This window comes from Mixophyes fleayi, chromosome 10, assembly GCF_038048845.1.
Source record: "Mixophyes fleayi isolate aMixFle1 chromosome 10, aMixFle1.hap1, whole genome shotgun sequence".
Classification (NCBI taxonomy): Eukaryota; Metazoa; Chordata; class Amphibia; order Anura; family Limnodynastidae; genus Mixophyes; species Mixophyes fleayi.
In genome coordinates, this window is record NC_134411.1 from 25823794 (window position 1) to 25841901 (window position 18108).

The window sequence follows — 18108 nt, forward strand, 5'->3', positions numbered from 1 at the left end:
AATTTATTTCACCTGGAATAAGTTTTATTTATTTGTGCGTATAATAGTAATAGATAGTACTTCATTTGTTTTTTGTTTTATTTCAGGACAAAGGTGTGTATGAGAAGGCTTTGGACGAGCTGAATCGTTACAACCCCCGCTACATGGAAGACATGGAACAACAGTTTGAGAGCTGCCAGGAGGCTGAGCAGAAGCGCCTGGCCTTTTTTAAGGAGATGTTGCTGGACATTCAAAAACACCTTGACCTCTCCAGCAAAGACAGGTAACGTCCGTCCCCACATCTTGGACCTGTGAATGCAGTTTGCACATTCTACAAGCCAGAGAGATCTTCATGCCCTCAGCCAATCACTACCCTCCGCCAATGTCACATGCCCTGTGCTGGCGGAATGTCTGTCGTGCTCACGTGTGTTTCCTCTCCCCCAGCTTCCATGCTTTATACAGAGACCTGTACCAGGGAATCCAGGCATCTGAGGACCAACAGGATCTGAAATGGTGGAGAAACACCCATGGGCCAGGCACCACCATGAACTGGCCTCAGTTTGAGGTAAAAACGGGGAGCATGATGAAAATGTCAATCTCTAATCTGCACAAGCATTAGGAACTTGCCTAGTGCTGGCCTAGGTTTGCATAATGTATCAATATGGTGGTGTCAAGGATTCTACTAAATTGATCCTTATAGGAATCTCTGCAATGTCTGCACAGTGAAGGCAGCCATTGTGTGAATGAACCCTGTCCGTTTAGTAATTGAGAGGCTGCATTCTCCTGAGTATTGGTTTACCTCACAAAATGGCTGCTTCCACTGTGTCAACATCCGCTGTAAGGTGCACAGGTAGCTCCTCACTGCTGCGTGATTTACTGTATATTATGCAGCAGTGTCCGTTGGCTTGTTGCTTCTTCTCCAACCAACTCCACCTTGAACCGCCACCTGAGGCCACACAATGCCCCACGGCCGTCACGGTCTAGTAATCCCCATGTTTCGTGGCATGCTCCGCTTTACCCATGGCCAAGCTACATTTGGCAAATGTAGAAGGCAGCGGGGAGTTAAAATGTTAATAGTTGCTCAAGTGGGAAAATAAATTAAAATCGGTCAGTCTATATCTTCTTGTTTCCCCCCCCCCCCCCCCCCGAGGATCAACTGAAGGAACAAGAACAGAACCCCCAACCAAGTAATATCTTTCTAGCTGGTAACTACAAAAATAATTCCTTCCTGATCTTGGAAAAAGTTGTTTCAGTTCTGGGATAAACATCTACATTTCCTCCATAAACTCGCACTGAACCCTTTCTCTGCTTCTGTAAACAAATGCTGGGAAGTCGCCGTGTCGCGGGGACGGCTTCCCAGCAAGTTATGAAAGGTTCAGAAATTAACTGAAAGCATCTTAAGATGTGTTCTGTTAGCTGTACTATTATACCTTATTTCTGTAACACTTAGTTGATATTGTCAAGTTTTGTGTGTTTCTTCCACTGTAAAAGCCAAGTCCTACATTGGACATCATACGCTGGGCCTCATGTCGATGGCTTCTGTTGTATTATACTGTCCCTTATGTGAATTAGCAGCATATGAAGAAGGTCCAATACTGTGTATTTGATTCTAAAGCTCCCGCAAGATATAATTTCACTATTTATCTGCAAAAATGACCGATGTGGGCAGTACATAATAAAATTATTGCATTCCCCTACAGCTGCCTATTCGAGGTAGAACTCCAATTTGTCAGCACACACCTCTATACAGATGGATGAATTGTATGTCTTTCTCTCTCAACGCTCCACATCTGCACCACTTTGCAAATCCCTGTGTCCTCCAGATTCAAATTCAAATTACTCAACTTTATCCACAAAGCACCACCCCTTCATACATCTCAAATGTCATATCAAAATACTCTCCCTCCCGCCCTCTTAGATCTATCTCTGACCTTCGCTGGTAACCACCTCTCAATCCCGCCTACAAGACTTCTCCCGTGCTGCTCCCCACTTCTGGAATTCCCTACCACATTCAATGAGACTTTCCCACAACCTTCAAATCTTTAGATGCTCTTTGAAAACCCATCTCTTTTTTTAGAGGTGACCTTATCCCCGATAACACTATTCACACTAATGCACCCTCACAACTGTCCCAATCTCCACTCTGAGCCACACTCGCTCCTCTTGTTTCAGATGTGCCCTCTTCCACTTAGAATATAAGCTCTCTAATGAGCAGGGTCCTCCATAACCTTTGTTTTCATGTTTGCGTTTATTTTGTCTGCTTTGTATGTCCCTGTTTTTATGTATGTCCTGTTTTCCCTACTGTACGGCGCTGCAGAGCACTGTGGCACCTTACAAATCTACAATAATATGTCACAGTGCTCCTCGCTGTAAGGTGAATAATGAGCCAGGGTTGTTCTATCTATATGTTCGGTATGCTGTGGGGCAGAAATGCTAACTGCTGTGCTACCATGGATATAGTTTGAGGATATACAGAGTTTACAGCTACAGTCACAAGTTAGGCTGTGTACACACTACTACAGGTTTTTCACCCAAGTATCTGGCCAATGGCACGATAGATGACTGTTGGGTTAGATATCGCATTAGTGTGTACGCTCCCACGATCATGTTTTATGGTACCAAAGCACATCGTATCGTTTGATTTTATAAACGGACTAGAAATCTAAATGATGGAACGACGTTGGGCTAATTCTGCAGTGTATGCACTCACCACCAGCAAATATGATTTCAAACCGTGTAGTTTGTTTTTTTTTCAGACCGTTCATAAGCCGGAGTTGTGCTCCCAGCACACACACCCATGTTACTGTTTGCATTACCTTTAGTGTTACATAATGCAGGCATTATTAGGTTTCTAACTGCATGTAGTAATCGTGATGCCTTATCTGTGCTTTATGCCTGCCACGCTTACCCACAGCAAAATGCCCCCAGGAATTTTAGACCTGTCTTAAAATGCACAATGCCTGTATACAATCAGGAATTCTTATTACCACTAATTGTAATATAAGTTAAGTGACCCAACATCCTTGGCGTTCGTATGGTCTCTGAAGTTTACAAGATATTTTTGGTAACCTTAGAGGCACTCCGCTCACCCGTGTACTCTGAACCTGTCCGCTGGACATTTGTGTATATACCTGTTTTTTTGAGATCTGGGATGACCTCTTGAATTCCATTGCATTATGGTTGCCAACATGACTTGTGTATATATCCTGCTCAGTTCATCTGTTAATTATGCAGTGTCATTGGAATTTCTTTTGCATTCTTTTTTTGTGTTTTAACTATTTATCCCATTTCTATCGTAGCTCTTATCTTTGTATATCTAGCATATATCGATATTTCTATACAATATGTAGTAAAAGATTGTGTAAGGGTAATAGATATTATCTACATTATTTGTATTATGTAGCGTTGCCAAGAAATATAATACACTGTAGTAATCTGTATCCTGTCCTATAAATGGTGAACCCCATACTGTGTATTCTCGCATGCACGGTGAGAAAATGTGTTCAAGTAGTGGTCTAGATCTGTCCTGGTAGACACTATAGGAGATTGGGACGATGACAAAGTAGGTTTTACTTTGGTTGTTTTTTTTTTTTTTTTTTTTTTTCTTTGTCCTGTAACTACATTCCCAGATATACAAGACTTTAACGTTGTCATTGAATATATGATATAGATCCTTAGGGTAGAAATGAGATTTGCTAGACCTTAGCTTTTGTTCCCCTCATTGACCATATTTCAGCAGACTTTAAAGGGAAACTCTACTGGAGTGCCCAAAGGAAGCCGTGTTGTTGTTGTTGAAGATGGCTTTGGAGCAAAGGCAGCACCTGCTTCACTTCATGGCTACCTTGAACGATCATTTACTGGTGTCTTGCAGACTCTACACCCCTTGTAACAATGTCCTTTCCAGCAGCAACAAGCAGGAGAACCCTCCTTGACTATTAGCCGGGAACGTCCTTCATCCCATGGTCAACCCCTTTATGGGTAGACTTCCCAGAGGCTAAAACCCCACCTGCGTTTTACGTGATGGAGTGATCCACTGGTGTGTGGGTGCAAGTGGAAAATACTCTGCAATATATAGTTGTTGTCCCTCCAAATCCGTTACCATTCCGCATCTGGTTAGTTGGGGTGCGGATGTGGATCAGCTGAGGTGCAGCTTCATAGGGAACGGGAGGTGTTGTCCAGATACTGATGGAATCTCCTTCTCCTGATCACAGGAGTGGTCTCCAGAGACGCAGAGGCCAATCAGCAAGAAGGAGCGCACCAGTAAGAATGTCGAGGAAGTGACCCTCACCGGTATTGTGCCGGCAAAGGATGGAGTGTCAGCTGGGAGCCCCACCCAGCAGCTGAACAGAGGGTGAGTGACCTTTTCCTCGATCATCTATTACAAACCTAAATGCAGCTTGCATTATAGATGCCGTCTACCCATCATACTGATCCAATGCACAATGTGCTACAAGGTGACCTTAAATTCCTTAAGTAAACATGTTTACCTAATGAACAATGAAGAATGACATCCGAACGTACGGTTTACAGGCACTCCCTGCAGTAAATTATATGGCTATTCAAAGCATTGTGTTGTGAGCATTTAAATGCACAAGACAATGTTTCCATACAGCTCCCAGAAATCAGAGGGGACTTCTACTATCCATACTAAATTACAGCAGGGGGTGGATTATTCCTTAGAATACTGATTACACCTTGGTGTCTTGTTAGTTTTGTTTCCTATTGGTAATCCAACCACTGGCAACAAAGAATCCTTAGGGAATAAACATGTACATGATCACCGGTGTTCTATAATCCTTGCGGAAACAGCTATTATGATTGTGTGTGGGGTTATACATATATATACATATATATATATATATATATATATATATATATATATATATATATATATATATATATATATATATATATATATATATAATCAAGTGACAGATTTTTGGGAAGTGGCTTTGAGTTTTCCACTATCCTAATACACCAGCTTATTGACTTGCTGAAAACCACAGAAACACCATCAAGGAGACGCACTGTAAAATTTGCATAAAGGCCTATTCACACCAGTAAATGCAAAATCATTAGGAGGGTAGGAAACCTGTTTGACACGATAGAAGACTATGGGACTGTTGAGTGTAACGTGTTCCAGGAAGTAACTGCTTGGGCTTCGTGTTGGCTCACAATCTGTTTGACATCCCCCCCCCCCCTCCCCAGGTTTTCCTACGCTGATGAAGACCAGGATTTCTATGCCACTCTGACGGATACCCCACGTTCAGAGTCAGTACAGCCCCCTTTACAGACATGGTGCCCTTGTCTGAGCTCCTCCTATCCTCTCCCCATTGACATTGACTGTCTTTGGTTCATAATGGTGATGGGCTTTTGTGGAGAACCTGCTTGTTTCTAATTGGAGGAAGAATTGTGCCAAGATCAGTTTCTTCTAATTATAAACAACGTGTCTCACTCTCCTTCTCTTCTTGCGACTCTACCTTCTCGGTGTTAGGTTCTTTTGATCACCATTAATCCCCTGGTGAACCTATAACCAACAACTATCGTCTTTAGATTATCTTCTGCAAGTCTGTATGTATGTGGGTCTTGGTTATAGTCCCTGCTCTTATGTCTCGTATCTGTAAGTAGGAAGGTGTACTTGGGATAAATATGTAGTGGTGTCTGTAGAGCCTTTTGTATGCTTTTGGGTATACTGGTGTTTCGGTTACCTTTTAAATGTGGATGTTTTAGAGGTGTAATTAATCTGTCTGGTTCTTGCAGCCCTGGGAAGGATGACACGTCGGAGTGGTCAGAAGATGAAAGTCCTAAAAAGTCACTGGACAGTAATGGTCGGGAGGTGTCACAGGTAGAGGGCGTGCGTGTGCGAGCACTATATGATTACTGTGGCCAGGAAGCTGACGAGCTGAGCTTTTCGGCAGGTACAGACCACTAACCTTCCCTTAACCTCCCTTTCCTTTTTCCTATCCACAGGCACGTTTCCCACTCCCATATACCCTCCATCCTCCATCCCTTGTCAGGCCTAGTGCATGAATCTGGCAGAAAGCAGAGCACGCAGGCTAGCATGTGTGTATGACGCACGCATTTCGCTACCTTCCTATCCAACCATCCATTCACCCACCCACCATTAACACATCACTAATTCCAGCATGAGACCGACACAGGTCATGCCTTGGAGAAACGCGCACAAAGTGTGATCTGGATGAAAAACCGGGCATCCGGTATTTATCCAACCTTTTGTGTCCCAAAGCAATGGATTGAACGCTGGAATCTGTTCAATTATTTATGGTTTCTGGATTTGGTCGAGGGTGTTTCTGAAAACCGGTGTATGGGTAACAGGGGCAGACATTGTGGTAACTCATAGCAACCAGATTTTTTGTACTTGCAATTTAGATTCCCCCGGTTACTTTTTGCTCCAGTTTTCAGAAATGTCCATGATTACCTCCTGTCCTGAAGCTGCCACTCCATGCTAAAATAAAATTTCTGCAGCTTTACTTACAAAAAGATGACTTCTTGGCAGCAGGTTGAGTTAAAAGTTGATTTTAAAATGCAAATGTTTGAGAAATTTTTAGCTATTGGTTAGATACAAGCTGCTAGAGTATCTAACTGGTACCTGTTACTGCAGTGTTTCTATCATCAGGAGTCCCAACCTCCACAACAGTTTAATATTAAAGAATAGAACTAGCTTTCATAAGGTGGGGGAATTGATCAAGCTCATAATGTGTGGTAGATTGGTGGGTCCAAGTTTGCTCAGTTCTAAAGGTGGGTCAGATCCACTGCGTTTTAGCTATGGGGGTTCGTTAATCACTGTATCTGTATAGCCCCCTGGGCTTGTTTCCACTAGAGCAGGAAGACCAATAGTAAGGGGAACTCCTGCTATAGTGAAAATCAGGGTGGACAGCACAGGAGGTAGTTTTCATTTTGTAGGGGGGGGTGGGGGGTGCAAAAAGGTTTTAGTTTTGTTTTTTTAATTCAGTTTCATCCATTATTCAGTGTAAACTTCTCACCACGGCCTCATACTGTATATTTACAGTGATTTTAAAAAACTCATTGTGCAGTTAGCCATATAATTAAAGTAAAGCTTGGTAATGGTTTCATGTTTAATATTACACAGGGAAAATCGTACTGTATGGGGTACGCAATAGCAGCAGAGTTGCCCAGCGTTAATAGACCATTCGACGTGTGCTAGATCTGTATCATAAGTTTCAAGAGAATATAATATGTAATTTTTCATACATGCAAATGAAGTAGGTTGTCAACTCGCCCTTCAGATGGGGCCTACCGGGGCACCCACTATTACCCGCAATCTCTTCCCAGTGGCGGGTGGCCGGGAGAATGAAACGCCAGTCTCTGTGGGTATTTAGCATATGAGGCAGCTTACTGGACATTGGATGTTTTAGTCACATGTTGTATATAATGTACCTCCCCTCCCCCTCCTGGCTATTGGCAAACTAGGACTGGTGTAATCCCCCATTGCTAACCTTGTCAGATACAGTGGACCAAGGATAGAATGCAGGTGACCACGGTGATGTCCCACAAAATAATAGTGACCTACTGGGTTGCAGAAGTCATTCTGTGGGCAGAAGTCACTTGGTGATGTCACAAGTTTCTAGAGAATTGATTGGCTGCATTTTCATGACCTTCGCTCAGCAATTAAAGTGGCCAACAAAACTAAAGTGCATGACAAATTATAAAGTATAGGTAACTGGAATAACTAAAGCCAATTCTTAAATTGTACTGAATAAATCAACATAACTGTATCAATAACAGTAGCAGGATCAAGTCTTTAATATTCTTATAGTGACCTTAATGTATCTCATTTCCAGAGATAACCAGGGCAGCTGAATTATTGATATTCTTCAGACTTGTTAATGTTACAAGATTCCTCATAAACAAACACTCAAGACTATCAGATTAAAGTGATTGTATCTGGTGAGATCTCTGGTCTCCTATAATACAGGACATCTTTTAATCTTGGGTCATGAAATGACTTTGGTGCATGTACAGTATAGATCTACCTGGGTAAAAATATATAGAAAAGTAAGTGTTGTATAAGTCCATTCTGAGACACAGACAAGTTGTTGCCGTCGCCTACACAGTGCAACTATTTTATCAGCTGATCCAATATTAACCTTGTCAATATAAGCCGGGTACACAACTATGCAATTATCGTGTATATCACACGATTCATGACTGTTTGTTCTGATATTGCAAGTGTGTGTACGCTCCCACGATCATGTTTTATCTTACCAAAACACATCGCATGTGTTGATTTTGGTTTTCTGAACTTCTTAAAAAATTATCAACGATGTCGGTCAAATGTGTAAGTGTGCATGCACTCATGACCAACAGCGTAGGCCGATATCTGTAGAGTGTGCAGCCAGCTATACTTGTGACATCACTGATGGCTAAGCCAGAGTGCCTCAGTGAGGTCTGCAGTTCCTACAGGATTGACCGGCTACATTTTCATAAATTTTGGACCAGGCCCCAAAATAGTTGCGGATGTGATGAGTAGATTTTAACATAGATCTCAGATCTGGTGGTTTTTGTGGCAAAAGTTAAACTAAACCCAAAAGGTAGGTCTTTATACGTGACCATTAGTATAAATCAGGAAATACAGATTTATTTATACAATCCCCTCTATTTCTGGTTGAAAGCTGCCTGTTCTAAGTAAGGAGGTAAAAATTTGCTGTGGCACAGATTGCCACCCATTGGGTGTTCAATGTATTTAAGTCGGTGGCTTTGGTTATGGTATGGATATCTTAAATATGGCAGCATCCATTGACCAAAATTGTGTTGGAGTTTGAGGTAAGCTCTGATTCACCACCTCTGCACGATATCAGTACATTTACTGGGTTCAGTTCTGTAATGCCGTCTCCTAATAATGTAATGTTTTCTGTTTTTTAATTGCTGCTTTTGTCCCATTGCCTCTCGATGTTCTGGTCCTTAGGAGAAGAGCTCATAAGGCTGGGCTCAGAAGACGAACAGGGCTGGTGCAGGGGATGTCTCGTCTCCGGGAAATCTGGACTTTATCCAGCAAACTACGTGGAGGATGTTGTGTCTTGAGAGTCCATCAAGCTGTGTCCTTGTGTGTCCCAGTTCTTCATTAGGACAGTGGGAGGGGGGGGGGGGGGGGGCAAACTATGAACATTGGATCCTTCTAGTCCATCCATTGCTGCTTTTACCATATTATTTTAGACATGCAGTTCTTTTTTTTTTTCTTAATAAAACGACCCAGAAAATATTCTGCCTGGCTGCTCTCCGCAGCATAATGAGGTTACAGCGAACAAAGGGTGTGCATACTAACGTTTTATTTTGTTCTGAAGGGTACAAAAGAACTTGTTGGAAACACCCGAATATATAGAGCGTGAAACTAAATACACCAAAAATAGTGCTTCCTCCACACGCGCCTCTTATGGTTGTCGCCTATGATAATCGTTCAAAGATTTTATGGAAATTGTAATGATTTATGTTGTTTGTTAAACACAACAATTAAGGCCCGCATGTGCCAGCCTCGGCCTCCGTCCCGCAAGGCAGGGACAGTGACTTGATATGCCAGCTGTCAAATTACAATTCGCAGCTAGTTAACTTCAAGTGAACAAGTTGTCAACGTTAATTGATGCTTACTGCCCACATTTGCACACAATAAACACCTCTCACCCTCTTATAGTGGATGGAGGTGTTTTTAGAAAGTATATTAATACCTTGATGTCCAAGGGAATTGGTTTCATATTGTCATTCGGTATGTTTCCAAGCCCTCGTACACGGGTGATCTATAGAATTCACTAATAATAGTGTCTGGTTTTTAAGATTGTCTGCTGGACAAGGTTTGGGATATTTAGTTTTGTAATTTTTGAGGTTTGAGGGTTCATTGAAGATAAATGCTCTTGGGGGGGGGGGGGGGGAATACACCCCGTATTGTCTCCTGCAGTGTCAGTGCTAGAATATTTGAACTTTGAAGATCTTCAGGAAGCCAATGAGTTCAGCATGAGACTTTGTAAAGCCCTTTGGACAAAGAGACGAGTAGGGAGGTTGAATTTTGTGCCATCTCATCATGCAAGTGACCTTATTGTGAAAGATGTATTTTGTATTTAAATAATAATAAAAACCACATTGTTTTTATCCCAAGTTTTTATTTTCTCAAGTGTCTCTGATGTCTTATATACATACATCAAGCACTCCCTCCAAACAGAGAGAATTAGTCTTCAGACTTCCCAAAAAATGGTTGGATCTCCTGATCAAGGTAACTGTATCGCAAGGTGAGATCTACGGAGAACATATTTAAAACATAGTGTAATACTGTTGGAATACAATTGTCAAACATAAAGTCCTTTCCACCATCCACAGTGACTATGAAGTCCCAATATGTCACCCGTGATCCTCACATGTTTGTAGCCCATAAGAGTTTATGCTTACAAGATGGTCAGCTTATTCAGGCCTTCAGATCAAATCATCCTCACTCCCGATAGTTAGTCATCAAAGTCAATCAGCCAAATAGTCATGAGACCAAAAAAAGAGAAGTGGATAGGATCTAGTGCATTAAAACTTTTAATACAAAATGCATAAAACAAAAACTGACTCATGGACTGAGACAAAAACAATAAAAATTAAAATAAGGTGGACTCATACAAGAGAATGACGTGACTTGAGCGTTGGAAGTTTTAACAGATCCTGTTTGTATCTCACGTTCTCCTTGTTGTTCACAATACGATTCAAATGCTGTTTTACCAACGCGTTTTGACTGTATATAAGTCTTTATCAAGGCAAACTAAAATAAACATAGTTGTCCAGAATATAAGTAGTTGTAATCACCTCATTTCCGTGTCTGATGTATGGAACCAAGGCTTGGACACTCTTTCCGGCGTCTCACAAGCTATTCGTATTTGGCAGCATACCAAGTGAAGGGCTACAGACAAATCAATCATCTTTTATATTTGTCTCCGACATCTGACTTGGTCCAAGTGGAATATAGTGAAGATAGTAGACTTTAATTGACTTGTTTCAACTAATATTTGCCCATTCTGAGTAGAATAACCAAAGGTAAACTATAGTACGAAGGATGGGTACACACTACAAGGTTTTCAGCTGATCACTATAAAAGACCGTTTGGCCCAATATCGCATTAGCGTGTACACTCCAATGAGGAACAATTATCGTTTGATTTTTAAACCGGACTAAAAATCTACGATGGAACAATGCCGTTCCAATTCTACAGTGTGTTTGCACTACGACCGACAGTGTCCATAGATCTCTGTGGAGTGTGCAGAGTCACAATCTTTTCAGCCGATGGTTGACAGATGAAGGTAAAATGTGTTTAGTGTGTACACATGAATCATGAAGCATGCTGATTGGGGATTATTTTTTATTTTTTTTAAATCTTTGGTAAAATCGTTAAGGATATCTCATCGGGAGAAATGTTATATAGTGTGTACCTAGCCATGGTCTCCAGTCATTCACAAATACTGATTGTGTTTTGTTTTTGGTTTTTTTTTCCTGTGTTTTTATTTTTATATGAAAACAATACAAGATTTGTGGGCTGTTTAAACCCATGGAAGGCTTTATATAACCAAGCAATAAGTGTCCATTTTGCCATTTCACATGCTGGAAGACAACGTATGGATAACGACTGAATATGAGCAGGTAAAGACTATTCTAAACCTTCATATAATGTGGGCCTGTACAACCTTCTCCAGGTGTTGTGGAACTACAAGTTACAGCATACCCTAGCCAGATATACAGTCAGGTCCATGGAAGGCACATATAGAAACCGTTGTAATTCCTACACTGTTCACCTGATTTGGATGTAAATTCCCTCAAATTAAAGCTGAAAGTTTGCACTTAAATCACATCTTGTTTGTTTAATTTCAAATCCATTGTGGTGGTGTATAGAGCCCAAAATATGATAATTCTGTCGATGTCCCAATATTTATGGACCTGACTCTATAAACTAATTAATATATAAGAATAGTTATTCTCCAAAGCAAAAAGAAAACATGAAATATAATATGGAGTGCAGTTTTAATCAGGATATATTCCCATGGTAAAGGCTGAAGACAACGAGTCATGAGTGAGCAGGTGCTTGAGCATAGGCAAACCGAGGGGAGGGGGGGGCGGGGCGGGGCGGGGTGTGTGTGTGTGTGTGTTCTAGTGCCTGGAAACCCCCCTCCAAGCCTGGGGCACTGCATAATTGAGGTGGCTGGACCCTACCCCCGCTTCACACTGCTCTGCTTGAAAAAGGGAGAGCTGCGTGCACCTAACATATTAGATTGACAGACCTAAGGGGATTTTGGAGAGGGGGGGGGGAAAGGCAAACATTGCAACTGTATTAAATGTTGAGCAGCCATACCTATCCCCTTCAGAGAAATCAGTTAGAAGAAGAAAAAAAAATCACAAGTGGATGTAAATACAAATATAATGATATAAAAACACTAGCATTAAGAAAACAAAGCTAATTCAGAGTGGATTTGGCGAGATATTCACATATAATCTTTAAAAGAGCAGATAGAATTAAAGGCAGGTTTTGTGGATTAAGTTGCTGAAATAATGAAACCTGGGAGATAATTACAATAATATCCAGTGGTAGAAGATGAACAAAACTGGGAGAAAGAAGAATTATTATAGGGGTGGCGATAACTACTCTATTTAGATGGGAACATCACCAGCACTTCCATATATCCAGGTACACCCCTACCCACCCACCAGACTTAAGTTAGTCAGTCCAAGGTGCACAGACAAGCGTTAACCCATATTGGTAATTCACTTTGGATCATGGCGATCACTTATTCTAGAGATATTGAATTTATAATGAGTTTGGGGCATTCTATACTCTGCCAGGGCCCAAACCCATTGCCGATAATAAACTGTTTGAGAGAAGGTTACGGTGTTTGGAGACCCAAGTAAAAGTGTTTTAAGATCTAATTGTACAATCCTACCCATTGCCCGGGATAGAATGCTGACTTACATTTACCAGAAGGTGGACATTTCCCCCCAGCTTTTGAAACTTAGGTGTTGGGCTGAAGCAAGAACTAGACAATTACGGATAGAGAGGGATCAGTCAGCCTGTTGTATTTGTTATTTTTAATGTGCCTTACAATATAAAATGTTTGTTCAGAGGAGTAAATGAGGGTAAAAAATAAACCCCCCAATCGTAGACGGTATACAATGGGATAGAAAAAAAGTCACATTAGAAGATGTGTGTAAAATGTACAATATCACTTATAGAAAGTTGTAGCCAAAAAGGGATAAATATAATGGTAGTGAAATATAGATATTGGTAAATAAAACGAAAGCGCTGGGCTCGGGTTATATCCGACAAAAGACAACTTACGCGAGATAAGTGTCTTATGTGCCGACTGACTAAGGGCTACCGGCTGAGAATGTTCATGTGAAGTGGTCAGAGTCTAGTTAAAGGTCTATGACTGCAGTATTTATCTTTAATCAGCTTCTTCAGATGTTTGATATAGTCAACACAAAGCATCAACATTTAGGGAAGTATGTATAATGATGCTCAAACCGTATACTAGGTTTCATATGTCGTAAAAACTCAGAAACCACTAACACAATCTGTATCTGAGAAGGGGGCTATGAGGTGCGATATTTAAGGACAAAATAAAGTCTGTGCAGAAACCTTGGGGTGTAAAGTCACAAAATCCCTGTAGTAAGAGAAAAGTGAACAACTGCCACAAATAAGAGCATCACCATCTGCAATGTATTATCGGCTAATCCGTAAGATTGAAGGAAGACTTGGACTGAAACCCATCCTACGTTTGAAAAATCTGATGGAAGTTGGAAAATGGCAAGGACAGTAAACTGATTTTAGGACTATTTTTACAACTTGTTTCCTATTGAAGTCCTCTACATGCAGCTGAAGGTGGAAATCCAACAGTCACCAGGAAAACAGAACCTTTTAAATTGGGGTACAAATAAAAGTCCTCACAAATAAACAAGTGTAGTCTTTTGTGTCTAATCAGGTATCTTAGAGGGATGCTTGTGCATATCTGGTAATGCCAGTAGCTGTCAGATGATACGGGACCTCAGCAGTGTCTCTAATTGAAGAATATAGTCCATTCTTAGAGTTCTGTAAAGAGAAGGCCTAATGGAACTTCACCCCTGCTGCCCTTAGTGCCTCAGTCCCTGGGGGTATTAAGCATTGTTTGGACAGGGTTAACTGCCTTCATAATTTCTTCCCTCTCTGTGAACTACTGCAGCCTATCATGTGTCTTTTCTACATGGTAGTAAATGTTGATCGCACTGGTAGATCTGTACCAAGAAGGACCTTTCCGTTCTTGTGTATTGCAAGCCAGGATGATGGTTTTGTAAAGTAATCTCTACTTTTGTGGCAGTTATTTAGAGGACTGTGTGTTATCTATAGGCAAACCGAGGGGGGGGGGGGTTCTAGTGCCTGGAAACCCCCCTCCAAGCCTGGGGCACTGTATAATTGAGGTGGCTGGAACCTGCCCCCATTTCACACGGCCCTGCTTGAAAAGGGAGAGCTGTGTGCACCCAACAGTAGTGCATGCAGCATTGCCATGTATATTATAGAGATAGGAAAAGGTGGAGAGCAGCCAAGCACTGTCTAATATTATAGCCACGCCCCCATGCATGCTGGTCACTCCCACTGGTGGTGTGGTGTGGAACCCCCCCCTCCTCTACAAATCCTACGTTTGCCTCTGTTATCTATCCCTTCTGCAGCATATATCCTGATATTCAAAGCTGATTTATTGTGCTGGCTTTCTGTATGTCACTATCTACTTGCAGATCTTTCTTAAATTGTTCCAGGACTTCAATTAGATTCTGTTTAGTGCACGGAGCAGCGGGAGTCCTCTCCGCCTCTGACTGGGCTACGGGAGTGAGGAGGCCAAGAACTGGCTATATAAATGTAGTAAGTCATGGTGGTTAATTATAACTGTATGGCAGGTAGCGTAGCTCTAACATAATGCTGCCATTACTCACTGCATCAAGATCACTCCCCATATTTACATTAGACAAAATTAGGGAAAATGGAAAATATAGTGTTTATAGTCTCTTTTATGTTGCTTGAAAGTTTAAATAGCCAAATGCAGGGTTTGTGGTTTGGCCGTCGCACAACATTCCAAAATAATTTACAAAGAAAGATTTCATCTAATTTTCTTGGCAGGGATGAAATTTGGAAAACAAATAGTAGGTTTCTGGAAGGAAAGTTGAAATTTTTTATTTTAATTTGACCTATAAATATATGACCAAAGTTTTCAAGTAGGCCATTCATGATATAGATTGAAGAGTTGGGGGGACTACAGGGAAAATATACCCTGCAAGCTACGGAATATACCAACCACTTACATGTAAAGACGCCAGTCTTTTCTACCTGCTCTATAGCTGGGCAATATATCTAATCTGTAGAATTGTCAGTAGGGCTTACTTGAGGTTTAATATCCTAAATAATTAATCAAGTACAATATACATAACTTTAGTTTCAGTCTTAGTTTGAGTGACAACAGAATAACAACAGATTAAGATGCAGAAATCATCATCATTTATTTATATAGCGCCACTAATTCCGCAGCGCTGTACAGAGAACGCATTCAAATCAGTCCCTGCCCCATTGGAGCTCACAGTCTAAATTCCCTAACATACACAGACAGACACCATGGTCAATTTAATAGCAGCCAATTAGCCTACTAGTATGTTTTTGGAGTGCGGGAAGAAACTAGAGCACCCGGAGGAAACCCACGCAAAGATAGGAAGAACATACAAACTCCACACAGATAAGGCCATGGTCGAGTATTGAACTCATGATCCCAGTGCTGTGAGGCAGAAGTGCTAACTACTTAGCCACCGTGCTAAATGTTCCTTCTAAACACATACACTTCCATCAAAACTCTGACCAGATTAGACCAAGACATATGATGAAAGATTTTGTCAGTATGACAACTGGATAAAATGTTTTCTATATATTTCGGTGTGTGGGGCTAAAAGCCACACTGACTGTCCTGTTTTGACTAAAGCTTTGAAGAATGAGCTAAAGCTGGCCCTTCTGTCACAGCAGTCCAGTCCCAGTTTTGGTTAGACTACAATGCAGGCTTCATTCAAAAGATGTGGTGCTGTTACGAAACGTGGCACTTGCCCTGCACACGGGACCGGTCGCCTAGTAAATGAAGCCGGCATCCTCTTCCTGACGGGCGGCAGCAGACGGTGCCTTGATCTAAGCTGGTTGCCATATCATCCTCTTTCTACTTTTTCTGGCATCTAGCCAGTTGCTAGGCAGCATCAGCTTACAATTAGTGTTGCCACACTTGTGCAGCTAATCACCTATCTCTCATTAGTTCATCTGGCTTTAACAAACCTTTAAACCTCTTCCTGTATTATACCGGTGTTGGTGACAGTTCCTGTTTGACCAAGTGTGCTATTGTATCCTGAGCTGACTCTGTCTCATTGGTTTTGACCTGATTTGTTATTGGAATTTGCTATCTTCTCCTGCTCCTGACCTTGGCTTGTTAAACAGATCTGCGCTTATCTCTACCTGCCCTGATCTTGGACTGTTTAAACAGCCTTTTTGGCCACAATTATTTAATTTAGTTTCTGTAAATTTCTCTCCATTGTTTTGCGCTGATCCGCAATTATCTCTTGTCCTACCCCTATAGAAATCCTAAGTGAAGTTCAATAAAAATGCGGTATATAGCCAGCATGGTGGCACTGTGGTAAGCATTGTGGTCTCACAGAGCTGGTGTCCCATCTGTCTAATTTGAGAGAGACTGGTGTGAATGATTATATTCTCTGTACAGCGCTGTGTAATATGATTGGCACTATATGAAGAAATACAAGGATAAGTTGCTCTGGTGCATGTTAATCCTTACAGATCCAGTGTTAAAACGAAAACAATAAAAAAAAAGATACAAGAGTGCACACTGTGTGATGCATCCATTTTCTTTAAATATTGTAGAGACATTCGCCTATTGTTGGTGGTTTGTGACTTAGGACATTATTACACCGATGGCTATTAGTGGATGTCTGAAGTGACACCGTCGATCCTGTTGTCCCAGCAATCAAGTCTCAAGTACTTCCGCCTCTGAGTAGACAATCTTCTTGTTGTGATATGCCGAAATAGTCACAAACCAAATGTACACTGATCAGCTGCAACATTAAAACCACCTGCCTAATATTGTGTAGGTCCCCCTCATGCTGCCAAAACAGCTCTGACCCGTCGAGGCATGGACTCCACAAGACCTCTGAAGGTGTCCTGTGGTATGATGGATGTACTCGCAGACTCTGGAGCCAGGTCCTGAGAGCTGTTGTTTGCAAGGGTGCTTGCCATGCAGGATGTGCACACAGTCTTCCCTAGGTCCGGTCTCCGGGAGTCTGAAGGATGGAGGGATGTGCTGGTCATCACCTCTTTCTCCAGCATCCATGAGGGAGCTCAAAGGTCTTTACATGGCTGATGATATAGACCAGGGATGTAGACCAAGGTAGTGGCAAGCGGAAGCCGGCGTGCATGGATTGTCAGAGGTGGATTGTCGCAGAGGGAGGCAGTGGAGACTGTGTCAGTGGCTGTCACAGGTGTACCAGGAGAGATCTGTAGGAGGACGATGGTGCAAGCACTGGGCCTGAGAGGGCAGTAGTCAAGACAAAAGCAATAGGTTGGAGAGCAGCAAGACAGCACATAGCGGTGATATATGTTATTAATAATAATAACAACAATAAATGGGCAGAAACTACAGACAAAATCTAGTTAATTGTTTTAATGTAGATGAAGATAATGAATATAATATTTGAATGGGTTGTGTATAAAGTAGTAATGGCTGTTGGATTTTTGCAGCCCCAACTATATTGTATTTTATTTGTAATTTAGTATAGTTTATCCATGGTGACAAAACTTTGATCTGGAAGTACCTATCACTTTGGATTGCAGATAGCAAAGCTCTATATGCCAATACTGCATCCTTGACAAAAGTTACATTTCATTTATACATACACCCAACAAATAAAATTCCTTAAACAAGGGAGATATTGTCTTGTCACATTAAGGAGACCCTAATGTAGACACCCCCCTGGGGGCATTTGCACCTCTTCTGAAGTGCCAGGACACCCCAAAATAACACCCTTGAATTGGTGGACATAGCACCCGTGGTGAGTGGGGTGATACCTCCCAACTTTCTG

General features: G+C 41.6%; 1 protein-coding gene across 5 annotated transcripts in view; it reads left to right on the forward strand.

Annotated features, from left to right (window-relative positions):
• PACSIN3 (protein kinase C and casein kinase substrate in neurons 3) overlaps nucleotides 1–10098 on the forward strand; it is a 58051-nt gene extending 47953 nt beyond the window's left edge. For 3 of the 5 annotated variants that reach the window (XM_075188159.1, XM_075188157.1, XM_075188158.1), the window contains exons 7-12: nucleotides 87–262; nucleotides 424–544; nucleotides 4191–4330; nucleotides 5188–5250; nucleotides 5740–5897; nucleotides 8927–10098. In XM_075188159.1, coding sequence (XP_075044260.1) covers nucleotides 87–262; nucleotides 424–544; nucleotides 4191–4330; nucleotides 5188–5250; nucleotides 5740–5897; nucleotides 8927–9042 — 774 coding nt within the window. In that variant the 3' untranslated portion in view covers nucleotides 9043–10098. The remainder of the gene's footprint in view (nucleotides 1–86; nucleotides 263–423; nucleotides 545–4190; nucleotides 4331–5187; nucleotides 5251–5739; nucleotides 5898–8926) is intronic. The other 2 variants (XM_075188161.1, XM_075188160.1) reach the window with 2 other exon arrangements.
• The last annotated feature ends 8010 nt before the right edge of the window (nucleotides 10099–18108 follow it).